The 22,879-nt window shown below is 48.5% G+C and overlaps 9 protein-coding genes across 9 annotated transcripts; 3 read left to right on the forward strand and 6 right to left on the reverse strand.

The window, feature by feature from the left end:
- Positions 1 to 1,477: 1,477 nt before the first annotated feature.
- On the reverse strand, positions 1,478 to 2,788 carry AKAW2_11081A (uncharacterized protein; the record flags this gene model as incomplete). Its single annotated transcript, XM_041681689.1, has 1 exon — positions 1,478 to 2,788. The coding sequence occupies one exon, from the start codon at positions 2,786 to 2,788 to the stop codon at positions 1,478 to 1,480; it is 1,311 nt and encodes a 436-aa protein (XP_041537801.1).
- A 758-nt stretch (positions 2,789 to 3,546) lies between these two features.
- AKAW2_11082S (uncharacterized protein) lies at positions 3,547 to 4,717 on the forward strand (the record flags this gene model as incomplete). Its single annotated transcript, XM_041681700.1, has 2 exons — positions 3,547 to 4,015; positions 4,065 to 4,717. The coding sequence occupies 2 exons, from the start codon at positions 3,547 to 3,549 to the stop codon at positions 4,715 to 4,717; spliced, it is 1,122 nt and encodes a 373-aa protein (XP_041537802.1).
- A 1,011-nt stretch (positions 4,718 to 5,728) lies between these two features.
- On the forward strand, positions 5,729 to 7,608 carry AKAW2_11083S (fungal specific transcription factor domain-containing protein; the record flags this gene model as incomplete). The annotated part of the gene is made up of 3 exons (XM_041681711.1): positions 5,729 to 6,545; positions 6,605 to 7,031; positions 7,086 to 7,608. The coding sequence occupies 3 exons, from the start codon at positions 5,729 to 5,731 to the stop codon at positions 7,606 to 7,608; spliced, it is 1,767 nt and encodes a 588-aa protein (XP_041537803.1).
- Positions 7,609 to 8,036: 428 nt separating this feature from the next.
- On the reverse strand, positions 8,037 to 8,671 carry AKAW2_11084A (uncharacterized protein; the record flags this gene model as incomplete). Its single annotated transcript, XM_041681722.1, has 2 exons — positions 8,037 to 8,529; positions 8,643 to 8,671. The coding sequence occupies 2 exons, from the start codon at positions 8,669 to 8,671 to the stop codon at positions 8,037 to 8,039; spliced, it is 522 nt and encodes a 173-aa protein (XP_041537804.1).
- Positions 8,672 to 9,098: 427 nt separating this feature from the next.
- Positions 9,099 to 9,825, forward strand: AKAW2_11085S (uncharacterized protein; the record flags this gene model as incomplete). Its single annotated transcript, XM_041681733.1, has 2 exons — positions 9,099 to 9,296; positions 9,355 to 9,825. The coding sequence occupies 2 exons, from the start codon at positions 9,099 to 9,101 to the stop codon at positions 9,823 to 9,825; spliced, it is 669 nt and encodes a 222-aa protein (XP_041537805.1).
- A 359-nt stretch (positions 9,826 to 10,184) lies between these two features.
- AKAW2_11086A (M50 family metallopeptidase) lies at positions 10,185 to 11,185 on the reverse strand (the record flags this gene model as incomplete). Its single annotated transcript, XM_041681744.1, has 4 exons — positions 10,185 to 10,394; positions 10,468 to 10,512; positions 10,584 to 10,946; positions 11,009 to 11,185. 4 exons carry the CDS (start codon positions 11,183 to 11,185, stop codon positions 10,185 to 10,187), a joined length of 795 nt encoding a protein of 264 aa, XP_041537806.1.
- Positions 11,186 to 12,762: 1,577 nt separating this feature from the next.
- On the reverse strand, positions 12,763 to 13,803 carry AKAW2_11087A (YoaK family protein; the record flags this gene model as incomplete). The annotated part of the gene is made up of 2 exons (XM_041681755.1): positions 12,763 to 13,370; positions 13,425 to 13,803. The coding sequence occupies 2 exons, from the start codon at positions 13,801 to 13,803 to the stop codon at positions 12,763 to 12,765; spliced, it is 987 nt and encodes a 328-aa protein (XP_041537807.1).
- A 1,865-nt stretch (positions 13,804 to 15,668) lies between these two features.
- Positions 15,669 to 17,693, reverse strand: RIM9 (putative pH signal transduction protein PalI; the record flags this gene model as incomplete). Its single annotated transcript, XM_041681766.1, has 3 exons — positions 15,669 to 16,149; positions 16,201 to 17,416; positions 17,504 to 17,693. 3 exons carry the CDS (start codon positions 17,691 to 17,693, stop codon positions 15,669 to 15,671), a joined length of 1,887 nt encoding a protein of 628 aa, XP_041537808.1.
- A 2,568-nt stretch (positions 17,694 to 20,261) lies between these two features.
- AKAW2_11089A (HET domain-containing protein) lies at positions 20,262 to 22,174 on the reverse strand (the record flags this gene model as incomplete). Its single annotated transcript, XM_041681777.1, has 2 exons — positions 20,262 to 21,590; positions 21,647 to 22,174. The coding sequence occupies 2 exons, from the start codon at positions 22,172 to 22,174 to the stop codon at positions 20,262 to 20,264; spliced, it is 1,857 nt and encodes a 618-aa protein (XP_041537809.1).
- Positions 22,175 to 22,879: the final 705 nt, after the last annotated feature.

The following is a 22,879-nucleotide window of genomic DNA, read 5'->3' on the forward strand; positions in this document are numbered from 1 at the left end:
TAGAATCCAAAATTGGCTGAAGCCCCGACAAACATGATCCTTTGGAAATAGTAGTCATTCCCAAAAGAGTGACGAGCATAAAGCAGGAAAGACCAATGTGAGGCGATAAGAACCATCTCTCAATAAGGAGCCGCATACCATTATAAATGCAGGTGGGTAATGAGAATCTCGATATCTCTATCTCCTAGCAATACCGGGGAGAAGCTCTCACACGTTTTCTCAAGTACTATGAGAAAGCTGCCTTGATTGGCGCAACTCGAAACTGGGGCATTCCAGTTGTTTGCCCAGATCCCTTTCCCGGTTAGATCAGCCAATACTAGAGCGGTCTGGACGGCCAGGACACAGTAGCACATGAAAAAGCCCCCACCCGCCGCAAGATCAGTATCCTATACGCCTATTTGCGTACTCATTCTGGTGATGGTGGGCAAGACTGAGCGCCTTGCTGAGAAGATCGCGTCAGCCGCTTGGCAGTCTTGCCGTCTGCCCGGTTGATCCTGACAAAGTACTATCTATCAAAGCAGGACCCTTCTCGTTAGTGCAAATTGCAGCGGAGGAACGTTCGACTAGACCTAGTCCATATTAGCCCAGTTTTGGTGAATCTAGACTTCGGATTATTCCTACCAACAGGGAAATACCTAGTGCGCCTGGGACTGCCCGCAGCACGTGCCTAAGCAAGATGACCCTGCTCCTCCGCTTCATACGACCCTTGCATGATGCAGCCGGTCCATGGTCGCCATTTTAGTGATCCGGTCGTATTATTCACCATCAGCGGATAGTTAACTAGGCTCGTCGCTAGAATAATCTGTCGGTCCAACCCGCCGCTAAAATCGCGCCATTTCATCTCATCTGAAGAGATCCAGATTTGTGCTGATGATTTTCTGGACACATTAGGAGGTCATCTGAATGAGAGTTTGCCACTTGCTTTGCCCATGCAAGGCAGGTATTTGGAGTCGCATCACAATTGGAGTTTTGGTGTGAAGATCGCCCACATGAGCTGAAATAACAAAACCAAAGGATTCTCCGGGTAATTCGACATGAGGAAAGAGGATTCAGGATGGGGGCCAGACAAAAGCGGCAGGAGCGGGGTAGGAGTATAGGGAAATGATTATGTGGCTTTTGTTAGCAAGTGTCTAAGCTACTGTGAGCTAAGGGTCCATACTGAGCAGAGTAAACAAGCACTGGCTAAAGGCTTCGGACATTGCTTGATCCAACCGTCGGCAACAGCAACGGGGACATTTGCATTTCATAGCCGTCCTACGTGGGAAGGTTCGAGTTGAGGTGCTAGTCCGTCCGAAACAAGGGTCTGCGACACTAGAATTTATTAGCCTATTTTAGCCTATAGTCGATAGAGTGCTGAAGAGAGGAGTCCCCTGCGGGTACTTTTGGCAACACTACAGTTGTTGATTGATATATTTTGCTATGTTATAGATCTACTTCCCTCAGCCTTGGCAAAGTATGACAATTGTACGTAGACGTTTCATACTCCATTCGAAAACCGCTCATCCACAATGTCGCGTAACTTCCCGCTGCCGGCATTCGTAATCAGATCCTTGCCCTCGATCCATTCAATCTGCAACGGCGCAATGTTCTTCACTTTCCGGTTCTTCTTCCAGGTAGGGCTCTCCTCGCACAAGATTTCTTCAAACGCATTCGCTATGACGGATGCATTCTCTGGCTCTGGCGCGACAATCCTCAGGACAAGCGCCTGCTCGTGGGTCTCTTTCAGAAGCCGCACAACGAACTGGCTTCCTGAGGCCTTCCCTTGACCAAGGACCCTCACGATCAATTCTCTAAGATAGGCGACAGGTAGATGTGTAGTGGCGATCTTAATGCTGACAGCATCACGTCCGTGGATGTAAAATGTTTCCGCATCGTAATCAACCCAAGAAGCAATATCACCAACAGGGTAGCGAAGCAATGGTTGCTGCCTCTTCAGCAAGCTAGTGATGACCACGTTTCCCCTGACTCCGGGTGTAATGATTGGATTGCCATCCTCGTCCAAGATTTCAAAGATAACTAAGGGCGCCAAGACTTTGTAGATGGGCTTAATGTCGTCATCTTCATTCTTGAAGGGCTGTGCTGGAATGCCCACGTGTCCAAAATCGATACCACCGTATTCGCGGACATAAATGGTGGCGTTCGGGAAGGCTGCACGGTAAACCGGACGGAGCTCCTTGGTAAAGCATTCGCCCGTGTACAAGATCAGCCGAAGACTGGGAAGAGTCTCGCTAATGGAAGTGAAGTATTCCGCCAGACGACGCGTGGTTGAAACGTTGGCAATGAGGACAGTAGCATCGAATTTCTTCATGTAGTGGGCCATCATGTCAATGGATTCGTTTCCGCTAATAGGCAAGTGCACAATTGGTATAGGAAGTTCGAGTAGCGCTGTATTCAAGAGCATGAAACTTCCATACAGAGAGCCGTGGAAGGACATGTTCGCCACACGGTCGCCAGGGAGGAAGCCACAGCCATGAGCCATCGCATTGGCGGTGACTTTGCCATGAGTTGACAGCTCTTGTTTGGTCATGACAACTTGCTTGGGAGTGCCAGTGGAACCGCCACTGCGCATGACTGTGCCGTCAATCAGAGGCCGAGTCATTACCCCATTGGGATTGGACGTGTTCGCCTTCCAGTATTCGTCGGGGTCGATGACAGGAAGGTCAGTCACACTTTTGGCGCCTGCCGGAACATGTTCAAGAACGCGTTGGTAAAACGGGGAATGGGAACGAGCGAATTCGATGAGTTCGCCGATGTTATCCTTCCGATGAGATGACATTGTGTTTATCATGTGAAATTGGCAGAGGACGGAGCTTTCGTTGATTCGAACGGTGACATATGCCCTCAGGATTGACTGCTCAGGCGACCCCTATATATGTCCCCACTGCTATTACCCCTCTTTCAAGTGCGATATTTCGCTCGCCGTTGTACTATGACATCGCCTTACAAACCCCCTTAGAGTTTCGGCGTTCCGATTATTGGCCATAGCATAATGTGGGGGAGCTGGTGACTTTCCCAGTTTACTCCGAGCGTGTGGTTATTACTCCATGAAGACATCGGAGACCCCAGACTCTGTCAGACATTCACCTGAGGCCAAGGTGGTTTGCTCGCACCGCATCGGACTCTTATGGACATGTGCATGGTGCCTTACCACAGCTTAGCCATATTAGGCCATTGTATCAAACCTTGATGCGCCATGTATGACCTTGCAGCGGAGGAAGATCGAAATAGCTACTTCGAGTCCGGCTTCAACGCCGCAGATCTTCTTACGTGCATAGCTGTTTCTTACATGCAGAATTATTTCTTATCTGACGCGTCGCTTTTCTTACATGCATAGAATAAGGCCTCAAGGCTCTGACGTGATTATGGTGAAGCTTTCGGGAAGAAACAGCCCTAAACTGGTGCGAAAAGATAAAAAGCCGACACGTACTTTGCCCGACAGCGGCATAATAAATGAGTGACGATGTACACCCTCATTATCCTCGCTACAATTCTCAAACAACTCTAAAGGTTTTTTTGACTGGGCAATATTTCCCACCATACGCAGCCATGACCATTGTCCGCCAGACCGAACACCCAGTAGAGGTTCACGATGCCGGCCTCCCACAGAACAACTGGAGTACACCCGGCCGAGCCGCATACGACTTCCGGTCTGACTTTGTTACCTCCCCGAATATGAGCATGCTCGAATCCATCGTCAATACAACACTTCTCGACGATGAGATGATGGAGGATCCGACCACTAACTATTTCCAGGAGTGGATGGCTCAATTGACAGGCCACGAGAGAGCGCTTCTTACTTATTCTGGGACGATGAGCAATCAGGTGGCACTCCGGACAGCTCTCACCACCCCACCATACTCCATCCTTGCGGACCATCGAAGCCATATCCTCAACATGGAGGCAGGTGGGGCAGCGACTCTTTGTGGCGCTCTGATTCACGGTGTCATTCCAGCAAACGGCCATCATTTGACGCTAGAAGATATCAAAAAGCACTTCATATTCAAGAAGGATATCTGTGAGTGGACTTACATGTTAATACACGTGTTCTAATGTTGTGTGCATAGATGACTGTCCCACCCGCGTTATAAGCCTCGAGAACACACTCTTCGGAACAGTCATGCCCCTCGACGAAATCCGAGATATTTCCGCATGGGCTAAACTCCAAGACCCACCGGTTCACATGCATCTTGATGGTGCAAGGCTATGGGAGGCTGTTGTCGCGGGCGCAGGTACTCTTGGTCAATTTTGCGAGTGCTTCGACAGCGTTTCATTATGTTTTACCAAGGGTCTGGGAGCACCCATTGGATCTGTGATCGTGGGGAACACAGAGTTCATAACCAGAGCGAGGTGGATGCGTAAGCTTCTCGGTGGTGGACTGCGTCAAACAGGGATAATTTCGGCGCCCATGTGCGTCGCACTCAAGGAAGTGTTCTTGGGGGGGAAGTTGAAACGGTGTCAAGAGAGAGCAAAGTATATTTCCATGATGTGGGAACGTTTAGGTGGGTCTTTGATGAGACCCACGGAGACGAACATGATGTGGATGAATCTCAACGATGGTAAAGTCGACAAGAAAGCATTCCAACGGGTAGCAAAAGAATTGGGGCTCAAGGTGCATGAGAAAGAGCGGTTAGAAGGTCGATTGGTGGTGCATTATCAGATTTCTGACGACGCCATCAAGAAGTTGGAAATTGCGATGAGGGCTGCATTGAATTGTTGACAATCGGGCCACGTGCCGAAGAATCTTGCAACTGCCACTGTCTTCGGTTGGAAGTACATCTTACATCGAATTATTGTATACATATCTAATCAAGTGCTCCATTTTGTTTATCTGGAAATGGTTACGTGACGCTTTTTTACTTGATTTGTTCTTCAAAGTACTGAGTAAATCTAACTGTAACATCCTCGGCCAAATATATATATATTACTGTTACGTAGCAGTATCTCCAGTCTTCAATCACTGTAATAGAGAACGGCCATACAGATGTAGTTTGATTATGCGCAGCTGGCTTAGAGAAGGAAGTCCAATTACTAATTTCTTGGTTAATCACGATATTGTCTTAAGGTTTATACTTGTCCCTCCATATCAATGCGTAAGTACGGTGGGTAACCCCCACATCTTCCGCTGGAGATGAGGAATCGATCTACTAGCTGGCAGAAGGAACGAACATCATCATGCTTGGCATTTGAGTACTCTGGTATGCGCCGATTCGCACATAGAAAAAACAGCAGGATAGGACCTTCTGTTAGAAGACAAGCATCCATCGTGCTAAAGTTTCCTGTCCCTGAAAATAAGGCTTATCTGCCTAGTGGGGTAGTGTCATGTGACCAATCGAAATCCGCCAGTGTATCTGGCGACCGTGAATTTACCTTGTTTCTTACTTGTGGAGCACTGCGGATTGTGCTCGTGTGTTTGCGTCTCCTGAGGTGAAGCAGCTTGGCATTAGGAGCTTGGCATTATCATTTTCAGTCCAAAGGAATAAGCCTTCGCTATACTGCTTCACTCGTGCTGAACTTTGATGATTCTTCCCTTTTTTTGAGGATCCATGGCATTCTGACTTGCGTATTCAATATGAGTTCTCGGCGCTCAGTCTCAATCAGACGCAATGGAAAACCTTGCTCGTGCGAGCCTTGTCGAATTTCGAAGATTCGCTGCGACCACAAAACTCCCGTCTGCGACAGATGTGTCATCCGTCAGAAAGAGAATAGCTGCGTTTATCATCCTGCTCCGATGACCAAACCGCGCGACAGGCCTAAGTCTGGACGGCCGAAAAGGCGGCCCTTGGGCTCCTCGGGCCCGAGATCCCTGCCTGCTCGTGATCACTCACTGAGGGAGAGCATATCTTCGTCATCGACAGCTAGGACCGCTCCTCGCGCAGAAACTCAATTCTTCGGCTCGACAGCCTTCCCAGCAATCATCAGTGACGATCAAAATGTTGTTGGTCGCTATCTGGGGCAGCTCTCCGCCCAGGAATTTTCTTCTGGTCCAGGTTGTCCAAACTACCAAGAGAAGTATACAGAGAAACAGATTTCGGAGGGTACTAAGGTGTTGAATTTGCTGTTCGAATTTCCGGGCTTTGCAGACAGTATTTGCAGATACCTCGAACTTTCTTATACGTGCATGGTGCCGCATCCATTTATCAAGGCCTGTATCGAATCGATACAAGAAACTATGCAAAGGTTTAAGGGCAATCGCCTAAAGCAACTTGTTGTGACTCTGTTCGCAAATACTGCCAAGCCTTTAGATGCATTCACAACTCTGCCGGCAGAGGACTATCACACCTTGTTCACTGGGCCTAATATCAGATGGGAGATCATTGGCTTCATCCTTGCCATTCTTGGAGTGTCACTTAAATATGACGTCAATAAACGAAGCAAACCCTCAGAAACATCACAATCTGACCAGAAGCCGGATTTCATCCATCGACTCGCTGAAGGCGTCGATTATTGTACGGCCGTTTGTAACAATTACAACTGTGTTAGCCCCCAAGCATTATGGTTACTTTATGGGAATGCCTGTTTGAAAAATCTGGTCTACGGTGACATGAGTAAGTGGTATCGGATAGACTCGATACTCATTCGTAGGGACAATATACTGATTGTATAGGCTTCCAATTATGGCGCTGCATGGGTGATGTCTCAAGCATGTTCTTCGCGCTCGGACTTCACCAGGAGGAATCCGGACTCGAGTCAACCTATCCTTTCTACCAAGTTGAGTTGAGAAGGAGATATGCAGCCCAAATATATTCAATGGACAAAACAATCAGTACATTCCTCGGCCGCCCGCCCAGAATTTCGGGATCTTACTGCGCCAGTACCATGCCCGCTGATATCGACGACGAGATACTGTTGCTAGAGGGAGACGAACTAGATAATGCATTGCGCAATGTCGATGCGAACGGCTGGAATATGGATCGAGAATTTCGTGGTGCAACCTGGAGAAGAATAAAGCTTATTATCAGTCAGTTTCGGGAGGAAATACTTGGACTTTGTCTCGGTACGCGACTCTCTATTGGAAATGAGGCTTTGGCAAGGTGGGTACTCTTTGCTCTCAGGTAAGCTCTAGATTATTGATTAGAACTCGATAGGGATATACTGGCTCGACAGGAAGCTGTATGGGACCAGATTCCACAGGAGCTCAAGTACGACGAAACCACTGGATCACAGCACATACCGCCCCCTCAGCGATATGTTGTGATGACTACCTACATGGATCAAAAATATACCTGCTTCTTGTTGCACCGAAAGCTTTTGAACGAGACGCAGTGGACGCGGGAGCCATTGTACAGGATTTCGAGGTCACTGCTGAATACGGTCTTGCAGGTAGTGTCGCTCTCTGATCAGGTATCCAACATGCAGCGAGATATATCCTGGCCTGTAAGTGCTACTGTCTTTATCGTAGACACACAACTGATTTCGTATCAAGATGCTCTATTACGGGCTACCAGGAGCCAGTATCCTGGCAGTGGACCTATTGAAGCACCTGCATCCTTCATTCAATACTTCGAATCCGGAAATCAAGGTGATTCCTCGAGCCGAAGTCATACAAAACCTCGCTGTGTTTGTCTCAAATCTTCAAAGGAGCATCAATCGAAGAGAAGTCAACGGTGAATCTTGCAGACGGGCCCATGGAATCTTGTCCCGGATCTTGGATGAGATAATCGACCCGACAAACGGCCAGTTGGCAGTTTTAGATTTGGAAGTACAGCAAATGCCGAACAGCACACCGTTTCCATTTACTTCTGGAATTGATAGTGACCTCAATATTGATAACTTCTTCAGTCAGATTGGTAACTGGGATTTGGCGCTTGACACTTCGGCCATCGTGCTATAGTTGCCTGGAATGAACAGGCTTACAGAAATACTGTTGTGCCAGTTTGCCAGCCACAGCAGGGAGATACAAGATCCGTGCATACTTACAACCCCATATTGAAACTACGGAGCAGTACGTCAATTATCATTACATTGCTATGTAATATATAGCTTTGTGCGGGTGAGGCTAACGTGTGTTTCAACAGCATTGAAACCGACCAACAATTTCACAAAAGCCCTATAACGACCTCACCCTTAACTCTCGCATCGAGGTTAAGCTGCACCTTCGCACGTAAATTGAGTCGGACTCGAATCTGCAAGCTACCGCTCTTCTCTTCCGTCGGCCACTGCAGATCCGGGTCGTCGATGTTCATGTTCAAGCCACCAGTGGTAATCTCCTTGACGTCGTTCTTGACGCCGCCGGCCTTGTCGCCGGCGCCCTTCAAGTCGCCGAGATCTCCTCCAGGCATCTTTGATTTCGTATCTTGTGGTTGTTTTTGAGAATTGCTTTGATCACCCCCTTGTTCGGCTGGGGCTGTTGTTGGCTCTGTGGGTGGGCTCTCTCCGGCTCCTTGTTGGTCTCCTTCTGGTAAAGCCACTTTTTCTGATGTTGGACTCGAAAGCTTCTTCGAATTCCGTTGCTTGTTGAGTTTTGGTGGTTTTGGAGAGGAGGGCGAAGTTTCTGTTGGGCTTCCGGACGCTCCAGGTGGTTGTTCGCTTCTAAGGTTGTGATGTGTTAGCCAAGTGTCTTTATTATATTCTTAACATGAGCGATCTTGACAAAAGCGGGGAGCAAGGGTAAGGCTACCTTGACATGAATTCTTCACACTTACATTGCAACTTTTGTATCTCGGTCACCCATATTCCGGGAGTCACAGGAGGACCCTTTTATCCGCGATCAGGCTCGCCGCATTACATGGTATGGATGTAATGGACACTGGTGGGCTTAAGAAATCCACCTATGAATTGGATATCCGCATGATGCCGGTTCCAGCAGAAGTCTTCCGCATCCGGCGAAGGTGCTACTCATTCACACCCTAACTTTGTTGCACCCGCGGCATTCAATATGTCATCCGACGTCGCATCGGCACTGCCGAGGAGATGGAATGCAGTGAGGGGCTCCGCAGACGGGCCTCACACCGGGGTGACCGAGAATATATGAAAGTCGCAGCAGAACTAGACCTGTTCCCAATAAGAGTCTATGATACTTGCATAGCAACTTTACGCATATTCAAACAACCAGCAAATCAACAGGATATGAGTGGCCCAATATGGTGTTCTCATTAGTTATGATGTCAACATTAGTTCCCACTATCATAGGGCTGAACGAAGCTACGAAGGGTGCTCGAGATCAGGAGGAAAGTCGCAGAGCCGAGTCACGATCACGACGATGTCATCTGGTAGCCACTTGCGAGGAAACCACGGGATCGCCGACGCAAAGACAGCAGGTCCACAATGCTAAAGTGTATCTTGACAAGGACTATAAGGTTCGTTTGACATATACAGTTTCGGGATTTTTGCGTGACAGGTTGCTAAATGTATTAGATTTACATCATCAAACAACCAAGCCCCAGCATGGCCCCATTCAACGGACAGTACTACACCCACCCAGCTTTCGGACAAGACAACTCGGCCGGTCTAATCTCAATGAGCCCGGAAGAGCCGCCCCTCGCGCGGTGGGTATACCTGGACAAGGAGACAAAGCAATTGAGCTATGGCAACAGAAAGGATAGCGAGGAAAACGTGTGCGGTCCGTTCGACTGGACGGAGGACGAACAATACGTCACTTTGGAAGGGAATGAGCGGTGGCTGGCAGTGCGATTGCCAGATGATATCCGGAGGGAGCAAGAGTACGAGGATCTGGGTTTGGATGATGACACGGCTCTGAAGGGTCTTTGGAGGCTATACTTCGATCGCGAGGGCAATAGTCTGGACCTTCCTGAGGGAACAGAGATGATGAAGATCCGTTTGAAACGAGATCCAGTGGAAGAAGAAGAAGAGGATGATTCTTTCTGAGTTAACCAGTGTCCGCAGAATCATGGATAGCAAATGAGTGGTTGCACTGGTCTGGTGGTATGTTGCAAACGGATGGGCCGACTTGGTGTTGCAGTACTCCGTAGCCAGGCTGGGAGGCCGTTTTCGGTAACCCACCGTAGTACGGAGTCTGTTAGTCATGGCCACAAACAATCCTAGCATTATCTCTGGAATTACTTGAATCTTGATACATTTTCTGCCAGCAGACGATCAAAACAAAAACAAAGTGGTATCACATTAACCGAGAAACTTTAATCTCGCCTCAGACCTATCACCCATCATGACTCCACGTTTCATAAATCATCAGAAGAAAACGTAAATCAGGCTACCTACTCAGTCAATCACCGCGTCGGGATGAAATGCTGCGAATCCTTCTCCTGCTCACTGAACGACTCCCGGAACGCAGCAATGGCAGCAATGATCGCGATCGCAATGAAGGCAAGAGAAATGAACGACCAGATAACACCCCAGCACTGCGAAGATCCTCCGTATCTCTTAGCGAACTGGCTAGCATCGGACGTGTTGACTTTGCGAAGAATAAGGTCGTCGCACTAAGTGCAGTTAGCACACCACCCCCCATCGAAGCACACACACCGAACACAACAAAGAAAAGAAAAGACTCACAATATCCCAAACACTATAAAGCGCCGACATCACCCCAATAAACAACTATATCCCACATGTCAGTATAACCCACCCTAATACCCCAAATAACCGAAAGGAAAGAAAGGGAACCCTACCACAACCCACTTCAACGCCTCCCCATGGGCAATAAACCAACAAGCGACCAACAACCCCACGGCCAACAAAATCGTAATGATCGTCAACCAATCTCTCCTCGCCCACCAAAGCGTGAGCAAAAAGCACACTCCCAGAACAATACTAGCGACTTTACTCGCGACGATGTCAAACCCCGCGAAAATCAACAGCGACCCGATAATCGACGACCCCAGGTATCCAGCCGGTAACGTCACGGCGCTCATCCCTCCTTGCATGTGCGTGACGCCGCCTTCGTGCGGGTCGAGCGAGATGGATTTCACGCGCCCGCCCGTGCAGCAGGCTGTTATGGCGTGGCCGAATTCGTGGAAGGCGATTACTAGCATCTATCCATTCATTAGTATCATCTCCTTGGGGGGGGAGATGGTTGGAAGGGGGTAGGTATTACTTTGAACGGCCACAACGACCACCGCACATACGGCAGATTCCAAAGCAGCGCAATAACAACCACATACGCTGCCATCACTCCTAACGTGACTGCCTGGGCGTGTGTAACACTGAGATCGCGCTTCATTATATGGTGATCGATGGCCCGTTGGTCGAGGACCATGTAGTGAGGTGCCATGGTTGCGATGAACTTAACGAGAGTTGGTTTGAGTTGGACTTTCAATAAGGCTGGAAAATAGCTAGAATAGATATATGCGACAAGACAAATATTCAAAGAAAAGAATGAAGACAAGGCACCGGCGCATATTTAATAACCTCGTCTCACACACACATGCGACCAGCACTACGCGTTCTACTTGGCGTCGCCCTGTAAATTCCTGCTGCTTCGGGTTTAGTTCGTGGCTGGGGCCGTGGGGTATTTTTAGTACGTTTTTACGTGGCGGTGACTAACCCGGCTGTTTTTTCAATTTTTTTAACAATTTAGGTTGCAAAGTTTTGTTGAATCACATTGTTAGATCTTACTATAGTGTGCATACAATTATTTGAGCTAGATATGTATTTTCCGATATTTTCCATCTGATAAATATATTACTAAAAATCCTGTGCTGACTTACATACACCGTGCAGGGTCTCTCAAAGGAATCATATTGCTTTTTTCTCCTTTCAGCCTTGTTGATGGGGTACGTAGATACGCGGAGGGGTTTCCACTGGGTCTAATACTATCTTATCCTATCATATCCTATCATTTTCAGTCTGCTTAGTGTTCCACACTTTTTCACTGGAATTTAGATGGTTTCGCCGGCTTGGCGTTTCACCAGCCTCAAATTTTTGTTTGTTGGAATCGGGCTGTGTTTGGTTTATTCCATAGTGTTGGGTTTAGTGTATTTGGTTGATGGGTAGGGACTATTGATGCACTAGAGATAGATACTTTGTAGAAAGTAGAAGAGCATTGTGGGTCTGCAGATCTTGTGTTTTTTTCTGCATGCAATGTTGGATGAGTATATTTCAGATCAATACTAAGCACTTTAAATGGGATAGATAGTATGTAGGTGGACGTCCCCATACAGTCTTTATAAGATAGAGTTGGTCACTGCTGTAGATTTAGTATATCAAACAACTCGCAGAACTAGTACTATTCCTCACTGCTGACCATCTACTACCTCATTCATTTACTCCAACAGAACCACCCATCACACACACACACACACACACATATGATCCTCTCTCCTAGCAGCATCCTCCCTAACAGTGAATACAAGACCCATCTAGGGCTCCTAACCTTCCCAACGCGTCTCCTAACGCGTGACTATGGGTCGCCTTATAAGAGTGGATTTTCGCGATTCCTTTTACATCTCGGTCAGGGAGGAGATCTTATTTGTTTGGGGGATCGTATCTGATTAGACTGAGACTGATTGATGTTGATTATCTCTGGGAGTGGGGGTAGTGGGATGGTGGGGGTAGGGCTGGCGTGGGTATTCACCTGGAAGATTGGGGTAAGTGTGGTAGGTGGGGTAGTGAGTAGGGGATTGCTGCCGGGTTGGTATATGTTATGTTATATCTTTGGATTGGGGATGGAAGGGACTCGAAGGATTTGGCTACGTGGTGATGTGGATGGAGATATAATATGTGGCATTGGTATTTAAAGAACATGGTCACAATTTAGTATCCTTGCACAGTGGGCTTGGTATTGAACTCAGAACAATATCAGATGGGAAGTCAAGAGCAAACGATTATCAGGGTGTAAGGTTGATCCGATCAAACAATATCTCCAGCTTTACTCCCTCCCTCGGCTCTCCAAACGATCCAACTAAGGGTGATTGTGAACTTCAAGCCAAAGGCAAACCACAAACTACTCGCCATGGTAGCAACCTTGGACAATCCACCTGCAGTCATAGCACCCAAGAACAGCGCCAGGAAAGCCCCGATCCGTCTGTTCCTCCTTGCATTCCTCTTTGCCAGCAGATCCGGGTCGACCAGTAGATCACACAACAAGGTGGTAAGAACTACTGTAGGAATCTCATCATATGCGAGAATCCTTGATGCACAGATCTGTCCACCTGCCTGAAAGGCCAGTAGGGTAATGGGCAGAATCTGCATCCATTGAATCGGAGCCCGGGGGTCTTCTGGCTTCGGGGAGACCACTTTGGCCTCAACCAAGATGGCAGCAGCGAGGAGGCAGATGGTCTGGGTGGCGAACGAGAGGATCATGGTTGAACGACGGCGAGGGCTCAGTCTTCTGGCTACCTGGATGAAGATGACGTTGCTGGAGATGAAAGTGCATAGGGCTATGAGTGATTTGGCCCAAAGGTAAGCTGGGTATCTAGGCTGGCCGGAAGCACCGAGGGCGATGAAGAGGGTATTCCCTAGTTTCTATAAGAAGCCGTTCTCAACGACTCAAGTCAACTGCTATGGCGTACCTGTCTGCATGCTTGAGAAGCTACCCCATGCGTTAAATGACAGCCCGTCAACTAGTCCGCTGACAAACCCGCAGACTATCAAAACAATGTCTGCGTATCTTGTGTCGATCTCGGCTTTAAAGTGCCGAGTCATGGTTGCATAGAGGCTTCCTTCTACGGCCTGGCCAACAGAGAGGGAGACATTAGTGCTATTGCCTGAGGACCAGAGTCCACCCTTATCTTCGGCAAATTGGAGATGTCCTCTGTTTGTTGTTCTTGCTTGTGGGACCGGTTGAATATCTTCAGAAGGATAGGACTGCATGATGTAACTAAGAGGTTTGCAAAGAGACTGTGGTAAAGCTGGGTGATTCTGATGGATAAAGTTCCTTAACTCGGGCATCCAACGTGCCGGACGTAGGATCTATATGTGACGGACACTGCCTGGATCTTCATAATCATGGCGAGCCCCCCGCGTGTCTCCGCGCCAAGTTGGATCATCACTTGTCCTAACCTTCGAGTCGATACTACCATCGGAGCGACGCACGTTTCGCATTATCCTCGTGGTTGGTCTTCACCGCCGCTCTGGACGTTTCAGTTTCAGCCCAATATGCGACACAAACACGCCTCATCCTCGCGATTCGAAGTGTTCAGGATAGCAATACCGCATCGGACTCATCAGGCGACAATATCCAGGGATTCAGTGTATTCGGCTTTGGACGTATCGTATCTTCCGCCGCGCGCCACCTTGGCACCATCTTGGCAGGCCTGCCAATCCGGTTCCGCTGGGCGGCAGAGGCTCATGCTACCCGTCGGTCGGGAGCTGCCAAGCTTATATTCTCGGCCCTCTTTGTGATTTGGTATCGACTATCCAGTACTGACTGCGAACGGTGGTGGGATCTGGGCAGGTGGCGCACTAGTCCGGGTAGATCCCCATACTCTGCGGGATGGAACGGGATGGATGAGCTAGAACCGAATCATGAAGAGTTTCATCGTGTTAGATGCCTTGATAAGCCACATCACGGCGAAAGATGGCTGGATAGTACTCGTATAAGGACCTTTCAACGTCAGACACCACATCATCAACACTTGAGCTATCCAACAGTAGACCATAACAGACTCACCCGTCATGCTTCCGCTAGGGGCCAGCAGTAAGTGGCTTTTTGGTCTGTCCAAATCTAGCAAACTTTGATTTCAGTTACCGCTGAGCCACGCTGGGCATTTGTCCAAGACTACTTGGCGTCTCTCTCCAGTGCCGTCTGCGAACATTCTTCTCGTTGTAAATGTGAGCCCAGACAAATAGCCCCTCCGGATCGAACAGATGGGGGCGTCCCGTAGCTATATCTCTTATCGCTTCACGCTTCGCTGACCAGTCATGTTTGGGTGTCAAATAGAGCTTGCGCTGACGAAGGCTATTTTCAAGTGAAGCACAGGTCACGGAGCAGGCAGCCGCAATCAGCTCGTATTGCCATGACAATCATCATTTGTATGCCAGATACAGGTCGTGGCGTCGTATTTTGCATCAGAGACCCACAGGCACTGCCTTGATTGTATTATGTGCACCATAAGGTTGCTGGTATCCGCGGAGGTGATAGATCGTGGAGCGAGAGAACCACTGGTGGTACTGGTAAGTTTCTGGGCTGTTGGCTGATGTTAACGAACTAACCTTCACCTGCCTTGTTTACGGATATGCTGCGTGATGGAGTGCGCTATAGAATGTCGACTCAATATTGATTGGCAAGTGCAATGAAGTCGTCTCGAGAGGCTGTTCTGCGGTGGAAGTAGCACGGCATGCAGGCCAAGTGATTGATCCTTTTGAGAAGAGCAGGACTCACATGACCGCGCTTGGCGACAATTCTAGCCTGAAGACAAACTTGCTATGGCGCTTAACTGAACTTACCTTTGGACACTCGAAATCATGTCTTCCCTATTATACAGCAAAGGAAGACAACTGCTAATGTCATAATCAATCATGGCTATTGAACTAACATAACAATCATAACTAACGACAATCAAGCCCACATCACAGCAAGAGAGCCGTTCAATTGTACATCCGGATCTTCCACTTTTCATATACATGGACCGACGCAACGGACAGGGGCGCTTATTTGCAGTGTCATGCTGCGCAAGCATGACAGGATAAGTGATGAACACAACGAAAACAGTCCAGTGACAGACTCCATAACAGACTCCATAACTCCACGCAAGGCCGGCATGATGATTGTAACAAGCACATCAATGGTGTAGACGAAAGGATTAAGATTATGTTCAAATGGGGTATCTTGCCGCGTCTCGAGGTATTGACATAGGTGGCATGCGACTACCAACACCAGCAGCTCCTCCTCGCCCAGTACCGGCCCGCAGGTCAAAGTCGGGGTTGTTCTCTAGGAGAACATCATGCTTCCGCTGAGCTGGAACGGGAGGTGGGCGCCAGCGGGGATTGATAGGCCGCTCAGATATTGATGTAAAGTGGCTTACTTCGCTAGTAGTCGGTGAGCTGGGTCCTTCCGCCATATCTTCCATCGGTTTCCTCTCACCAGTAGCACCTGGTGTCAAGACAGCCGGCAACCGAGGGTTGCCCGCCGCCGACTCGTTGGTAGTAGCAAACCGAGGGTCTGCATCTTCAAAATAGTCCGCTGAAGGAGTTCGAGCATGTTGTCGTGGCCCGTCATATGCATGAACAGGTGAAGACGAGGGGCCGGCCCGCGGTTCTTCTGGAGCCCAACCGGCACGTGGAGGAACATAGGATCTAGGATTGGTTAGCATCCTAAGAAAAGGTTAGAGAGGATACACAGCTTACGCTGTCCGACTATAGAGGCTTGAGGGACTAATAGGTTCCGGATAGCCATCTGCCGATAGCGCATGTGGCTGGGGTTCGAGGTGCCCTTCATGCGATTCATGGGAGCCCATTCGTCGTGGCTGTGGTTGCATTTCGATGGCCTGGCCGATTGGGCTACCATGATCTGGAGATACTGCCATTCCAATTGGTCCAGGGGACGGCTCTCGCGCGACTGGGGGTGGGTGGTGATAGCCGTACTCATCTTCAGGCGGCGGGGTTGGTCGAGGAGCGGGCCCGGGCATGTAATCACCCGGCGGGGGTCCTCGATAGCCTCGTCCCATCATCCCGGGGTGTCCACCTCGCATGGGACCCATTGGGACACCGTTTGCACCTGGAGGAGGCGGTCCTCGAGGTGGTCCTCTGTAAGGCCCTCCACGGCCATAAGCCCCGCGCGGTGGATAACCACCTCGTCCGCGGGCAAACCCTGGCGGAGGGGGCCCTCTCCGCGAGCCAACACTGCCGTCGGAATACTGATTGCGCAAACGAGGATCGGATGGTGGAGCCTGCGGACCAGAGATACCAGCATCGTCAGGCGAAGAGTTATAGGCCGCCATATCTCTCCGGACGCGGGTGAATTGACTATCGGGCATTGGAGGGTCAGGTTGAACAGTCCGTGAGTTCAGTGGGGTACGGTCGTCATCACTGTCGTGTGTAGTCGTACGGAAAGTAGCAAATGTAGGGCCCGTATCAGATGAAGGTGAAGACCCAGTGATCACAGGTTCTTTTGTATCCATGTTCGCTGCCGCTGCCGCCGTCGCTGCGTTTTGGCGGTTGTAGAAGTTCTCCCCGCTCATTTCAGCGTTTTCGTTGATTCGCTTCTTCCTAGCCTTGCGGCTCACAAGTGTCCGACGCATTGCACATGTGACCACGCCGCAAGTGACAAGTAAAATGGTCGCAACTAAGACAATCCATCCTGCCCAGGCCATGTGCGGTACAAACAAGAGAATATCGACGAGGAAGGCGAGGAGCGACACAAGAAGGGTAGGAAGCAGTAGAATCAACAAGGCTAGCAAATAGCGGGGCGAGTGCGACGGTGCATGAAAATGAGCCGCTGCTGCCATACATAGACATACAAGTGTGAGGAAAGCCGCGACGGGATGGACGATCAGAATGGCTGAGAGCGATCGGCGAGTGCCAGGTGCAATGCTGAATGTACCGTCTTCGGAATTAATATCATCTGAACTAGAGTCAGCTGCAGTTTAATGCAGGAGTTTAGCGATCTTGACGATATTAGGATCAAAAGCACAAGAAGAGGGCGACAAACCGTCGGCGTAACCAACATGAATGCTGGTGCACACATCGCCTTTGCAGTATCCGAACACGCCATAATCAATATTATCATGTCTCGCAAGCGCAATGCTTTTGACGATAGGGGTAGAGATGACTGAGATGAGGAGAAGCGCAAATGCGATCAGGAGGAGGATGGTGAGGGGAGTGGCGGGTTTGAGCAGCATGGCGATTAAGGGAGCGGAGCGGCGCTGCGGCCGCGATAAGAAAGGTTGGCGGAGAGACCAAGAGCGAACAAGAGGCAGCTCTGGCGAGCAGCCCTTGGAACTAACTATCTAGAATAGTGGGAAGAATAAGAGAGAACCTTCATTCGAAAAAAGAAATCCGGGGGGGAGGGAGGGAGGGATTGGGAACCGAAAGAGAGGACCGAAAGAACGACTGGATTGAGTTGGATGGTGAATGAACGGATGGCCTGGACTGCGAAAGGCTGTGAGATGATCGAAGGGGAAGATGGTCGGCATCAGCCGCTCGTGATTGGTGAGGGGCCGTCTGTTAGTCAGTAAGTCATTCTCCGCCACGGTGCAACTCTCAACCCCGTCACTCCGTCAGTCACAATCCACTCTTCATTCTTGCCTTCCCATCATCTTGTTCTGTTCCCTGCCGATCAGCTGCTATCCTAGTTTCCGATTCACTTTCATCCTGGTGGCCTTGATTCCCTGATTTCGTTTTTTTTTGTTTCTCCTCTATCCATTGACCTTGCTGTCTTTCTCGTCCTCCCGTCTTCTACCGTGGCTAAGCCGCCTATGCGCATCCACCAGCCTTGAGAAGCGCAGTAAGCAATGCCCCCCTGTTCCCACGCCAGGCTGTCCTTTGATTCGCTGGACCGCAGATAACGATAATGGGGCCGAGTCCCACGCACCACGAGTCCAACTTGTCTGAAATGACGATGGGCCCGTTTGACATCTCAAAAGCTCGGACGAACCACCCTATGCTGCGCAAACAAATTGGCTCAACTCCATAATCGGGATTTCTCTGGGGTTCTAAGCTACTAATAATAGACCCTTGAACAATTCTACGTAATGGCACATGCGTAACGACTAACGAACAAACCATCTTCCAACGCACTTTCGCACACTTCGCAAGCCCAGGTGGAACGTCCCGTCTGACCCCATCTCCCGTCCAGGTACAATCTGGTTTTTCCTAAGCCTATCTGGTCACTCGTGCCGCAGACTTGTTTTAGCCAAGGACCGGTTGGAGTTAGAATCAACTACCGCGGGGAGAGAAATTCGGATCCCCGAAGCATACCCACATAAAATAAACAAGCGAGATTTCAACGGACTGGACCCACGGAGGCAGCCATTGCATTCTTCCTAAGGCTCGCCATAGGGATTTTCACATGAATCGGATAATACGTCAGGGGCATACTCTGACAAACTGCTGACAGGCACACATTCTTACCCTGACAGTATGTGCTGTTTGCCGCACGCTGCATCGAAAATCAAGCGGGATAATGAAACGGGCTTTACCCCCTGAAATTCCTTTGACGATCGGGTCTTAGTCTAGTACCTGCGAAGGCCCTTGACCTTGCACGCGAAAATTGACCAACCAGCACACATTGTTTAATCTTAGCTTTAGACCACTTTCTAAATAAATTGGACTACCACCCTGTCCCCCAAATGCCCTCTAATTCCGTTATCTTTGAGATAAGCTACTGAAAGCAAATAGGTAGAAACTTTCTGGATTATGTATATTTGACACTCTAAACATAGTACACCTTCGGAGCTCCGAAACGGGAGTGGGGAATATTGCTCGACACTCAGACATCTGGGCCATCGAGCGACAGTGGATCATTGTAGAATATCGCAGAATGCCAGTGTTTCGTGTCCAAAAAGACAGGATATTCTCTACATGTCTTCTAGGCAAGCCACTCGCAGCTCCAGGCTATCTTAGAATGAACTGAGTACTCTTGTCAACTGTTGAAAAATCACCCACTGAATTCAGTTTGAATCAACATCCTCCCCCCTAGTTTCTAACCAAACCAGCCTAAGGCTCCAAGATTGCCAGTACCCGCCAAGTCATAGCCGACCGCATAAGGATAAAGCAGATCCTACAGTGCAGGGTTTCCGGATACTGGTGTCACCACTTACACGGAGTACTCTTGGAATATTCCAGCTGTGCCATTCACTAAGTAACCAACCTGAAGACGCCATCTCTCAGCTAGAGCTAGAACCTTCCGTTCTGCAGATGGATATCCCAGCTTCGCCTTTGAAGGGCAGTTGTCTTCATGGCGTCCCTGGTTACGTGAAGAGCCATGGTGAGATCATGACCTCCCATTATCCCAAACACCCCTTAGCAAAGGGGTTAACAAATGGTGAGAACGCTATTTAGATCAAGGGCACTGGGTAATATTCATATCCAAGGCTTCGCGGGCTGCGTAGAGGTGCGTAATCGTGCATGTGACCTTCACATACCTGCTAATCGGATGCCTCAACTGAAAAGAAGAGACGTGCCTATACAGAGCAATAAAAGGATACTGTGATACTATGGAGCCACGCGGAATCCTCGCCATCCTACTTATATCTTCCCGGGGCAGCTTTCTGATCTGACATCTGTAACTTCCCTTTGATTCTGCTCTCCAAACCATACCTTCAGATTCCGGTAGGCTCTGACTTTCCATAAGCTAGGAGCAGCTCCTGCCCATCCTCTTCATTTGCTGCTACCGCCTTAATCACATCTTCAAAATCTGGTAGACTCTTTCCAAAAATTCCTCAAAATCTGCTGTATGATCTTGTCACTCAAATATCTTTATCTTCTTCTGCTGCCTTAATCACCTCTTCAGAGACTGGTAGGCTTCCTCCAAAATGTTCTAGGAGCTGCTCCACGATCCTATGCCTAAAACGTCCTTTACTTGCTGCTGCTGCCTTGACCACAACATCAGTGACCGGTAGGCTCTTACCACAGTGTTTCAGGAGCTGCCCCATAACTATAAACCCCAAAAATCCTTCATTTGCTGCTGCTGCCGCGACCACATTCTCAGAGACCGGTAGACTATCTCTACAGTGTTCCAGGAGCTGCTCCACAATTCTGATCTCATAAAGTCCTGCATCTTCAACAGCCACCTTGATCATCAGCTCAAAGTCTGCCAGGGACCTTTCATGACGGTATAGCCGGCGATCTTGGTACCTGGGCCCAATTTGTTGCAGTATCTGCATCATAATGCCTTCTGAGATGAGTGATAAGTTCTGTAGTCTTTTCTTCTTCTCGGAAGGTTTCTCTTGGTAATGTGGTACCAAGTAGATGAGGTCATTTTGGTCGTCATGTTCTTTACTCTTTTCTCCATCAGCTGAGGATATGTCCCAGACCAAGACAATGTCGCTAAGAGAGCCTTGTGTAAGGACCTCCTTTTGGGTGGAAACATCATTAGACCTTTTCCCTTTGTGATATAAATGAAGTGCTGTTGTGCTCACAATGACAGTAAAAAAACCCCTGCAGATTCTAATGATGATTGGACTTGAGGCTCCATCCAATAGAAAGATAATATCACCTTTCACAACTGACTCCGCAGAAGCGTTAATCTGCCACATAGTGGCCCATTTGCTTCGATAACCTAGTGAGTGAGCGGTATCATTATAATTTACCTCTACTTGTTGAAAGGCATAAATTCCCTTTACAACATGGCCAACATAACCTAGAACCAATCCTTTTCCTTTGATCACGGCAATTGTTGACGCAGGCCATGTCTCCACAGAGCATGAACTTGGAAATACATGCATAATTACCTGCATGAAGATCTCATTCCATGGAAGACGATAGTTGGGCTTTAAACCAACCTCTTCATGATCTTCAACGCACAGGCCTAGCAATGAGTATATCTTGTCGTGTAGCATAGTTGCCTTGTGAAAGCGGTACATGTCAATCAGTTGGCCTATAGCAAGTGTCCCACGTGGATCAATTTCATATCTTGGTCGGAGAAACGAGTCCTTGATCAGGTGAAGGACTGGGTAGATAAAGTCTGGCAACGCACGTCTGCAGCTTCCGAGTCCATTACAGAAAACAAGCCCATTTATTTCCACGGAGCCACAGACAATCGAAATGCATCGGGCGACACCAACCTCTTGGAGTACCTATAACAACTGGTTAGATTTGCATATATAGCTTGCTTTATCGAATGCTTTCTTACCCATGTACGTTGGAACCAATCGCGCCGTAATAAACTCAAACATGGATCGAATAACTCTTCACCACATAGGCTACTATCTGCTGCCAAACGCTGAATAATCTTGAGTGCTTCATCACCATCCTGCATAGCCTCTCCAAGCCAGACAATAACGCGATCAGCTTGTGCATAAATCGACCGCATGAGAGGGATCTGCTCGCTCTTCTCATCATCATCCTCTTGATTAATACATATTGCATCGATCCATAATATTCTCTCCAGCTGATTGTCTCGGAGGTGTATCAAGGCTGTGTAAAGGTTACGTGTAACATGAAGGTCACATCCATTCACAGTTATTGTATGTGTCTCACTTTGGCTGCCCCAGACGTAGGACAACGCCTCATAGAGATGCTTTCTACCAGTGCTCTCTGGCAGTATATAGGTGAAGAGCTCGCATCTTATCGGGGTATCGTCTTTCTCGGATGGCAAAAGACGGGCGAGGCGTGTAGTATTCGGTCCGAGCTGAAGCTCGGAGTAGTTGAAGGGGACCATTCTCTCCACTTAAGTGGTGTGTTTTGGGTTTACGTTTGTATAGCAGTGAGTGTGGGGTATATCTTTATTTTTATTTTTATTTAGCGAGATACACCAGGTGGGTTTATGACTAAAAGGTGAGATTTATGGGTGTTATAGCATCCAACCTTTCTGGATCGGGTTTATAAGGAAGTATACTTACCCCTCATTGTTACTAAAATAAATGAGTTGGCATACATGACGTGGCCAGGATCAACATCGACTCGGATTAATGATGGCCCGATTGAATGTATCATAGGACGATAGCATCTAACTAGATGGTAAGATCAAACAAGACACTTACACAAATTTCTGCTTACGCCTAATTCCTTCAATGGTTCCCCTCCGCACGCAATATTCCTAAACCTGGTGCCTGTACAAGAATAGCAGTAATTATACTACTCCACTGACATGCATAGTCAAATATATCTGACAAGATTCCTCGATTAGAATTCTAATACCTGCTTCGTCTACCTGCTTACTTGCCCGATATGTATAAAGAAATGTTACAAAGTATATCAATCATTATATATCTATACTATCCTGGTGCTATAGAAATTTATATATGAAGCAGCAATATGTTCGATTCCTGTCTCTACATATCTCTCTGAGATATACATATACACCTACTATTCAGGGACCCCTACAGCATTAATTAGATGTCAATATTAGTATAATCAAATTTTA

This window comes from Aspergillus luchuensis, chromosome 1 (assembly GCF_016861625.1).
Source record: "Aspergillus luchuensis IFO 4308 DNA, chromosome 1, nearly complete sequence".
Lineage (NCBI taxonomy): Eukaryota > Fungi > Ascomycota > Eurotiomycetes > Eurotiales > Aspergillaceae > Aspergillus > Aspergillus luchuensis.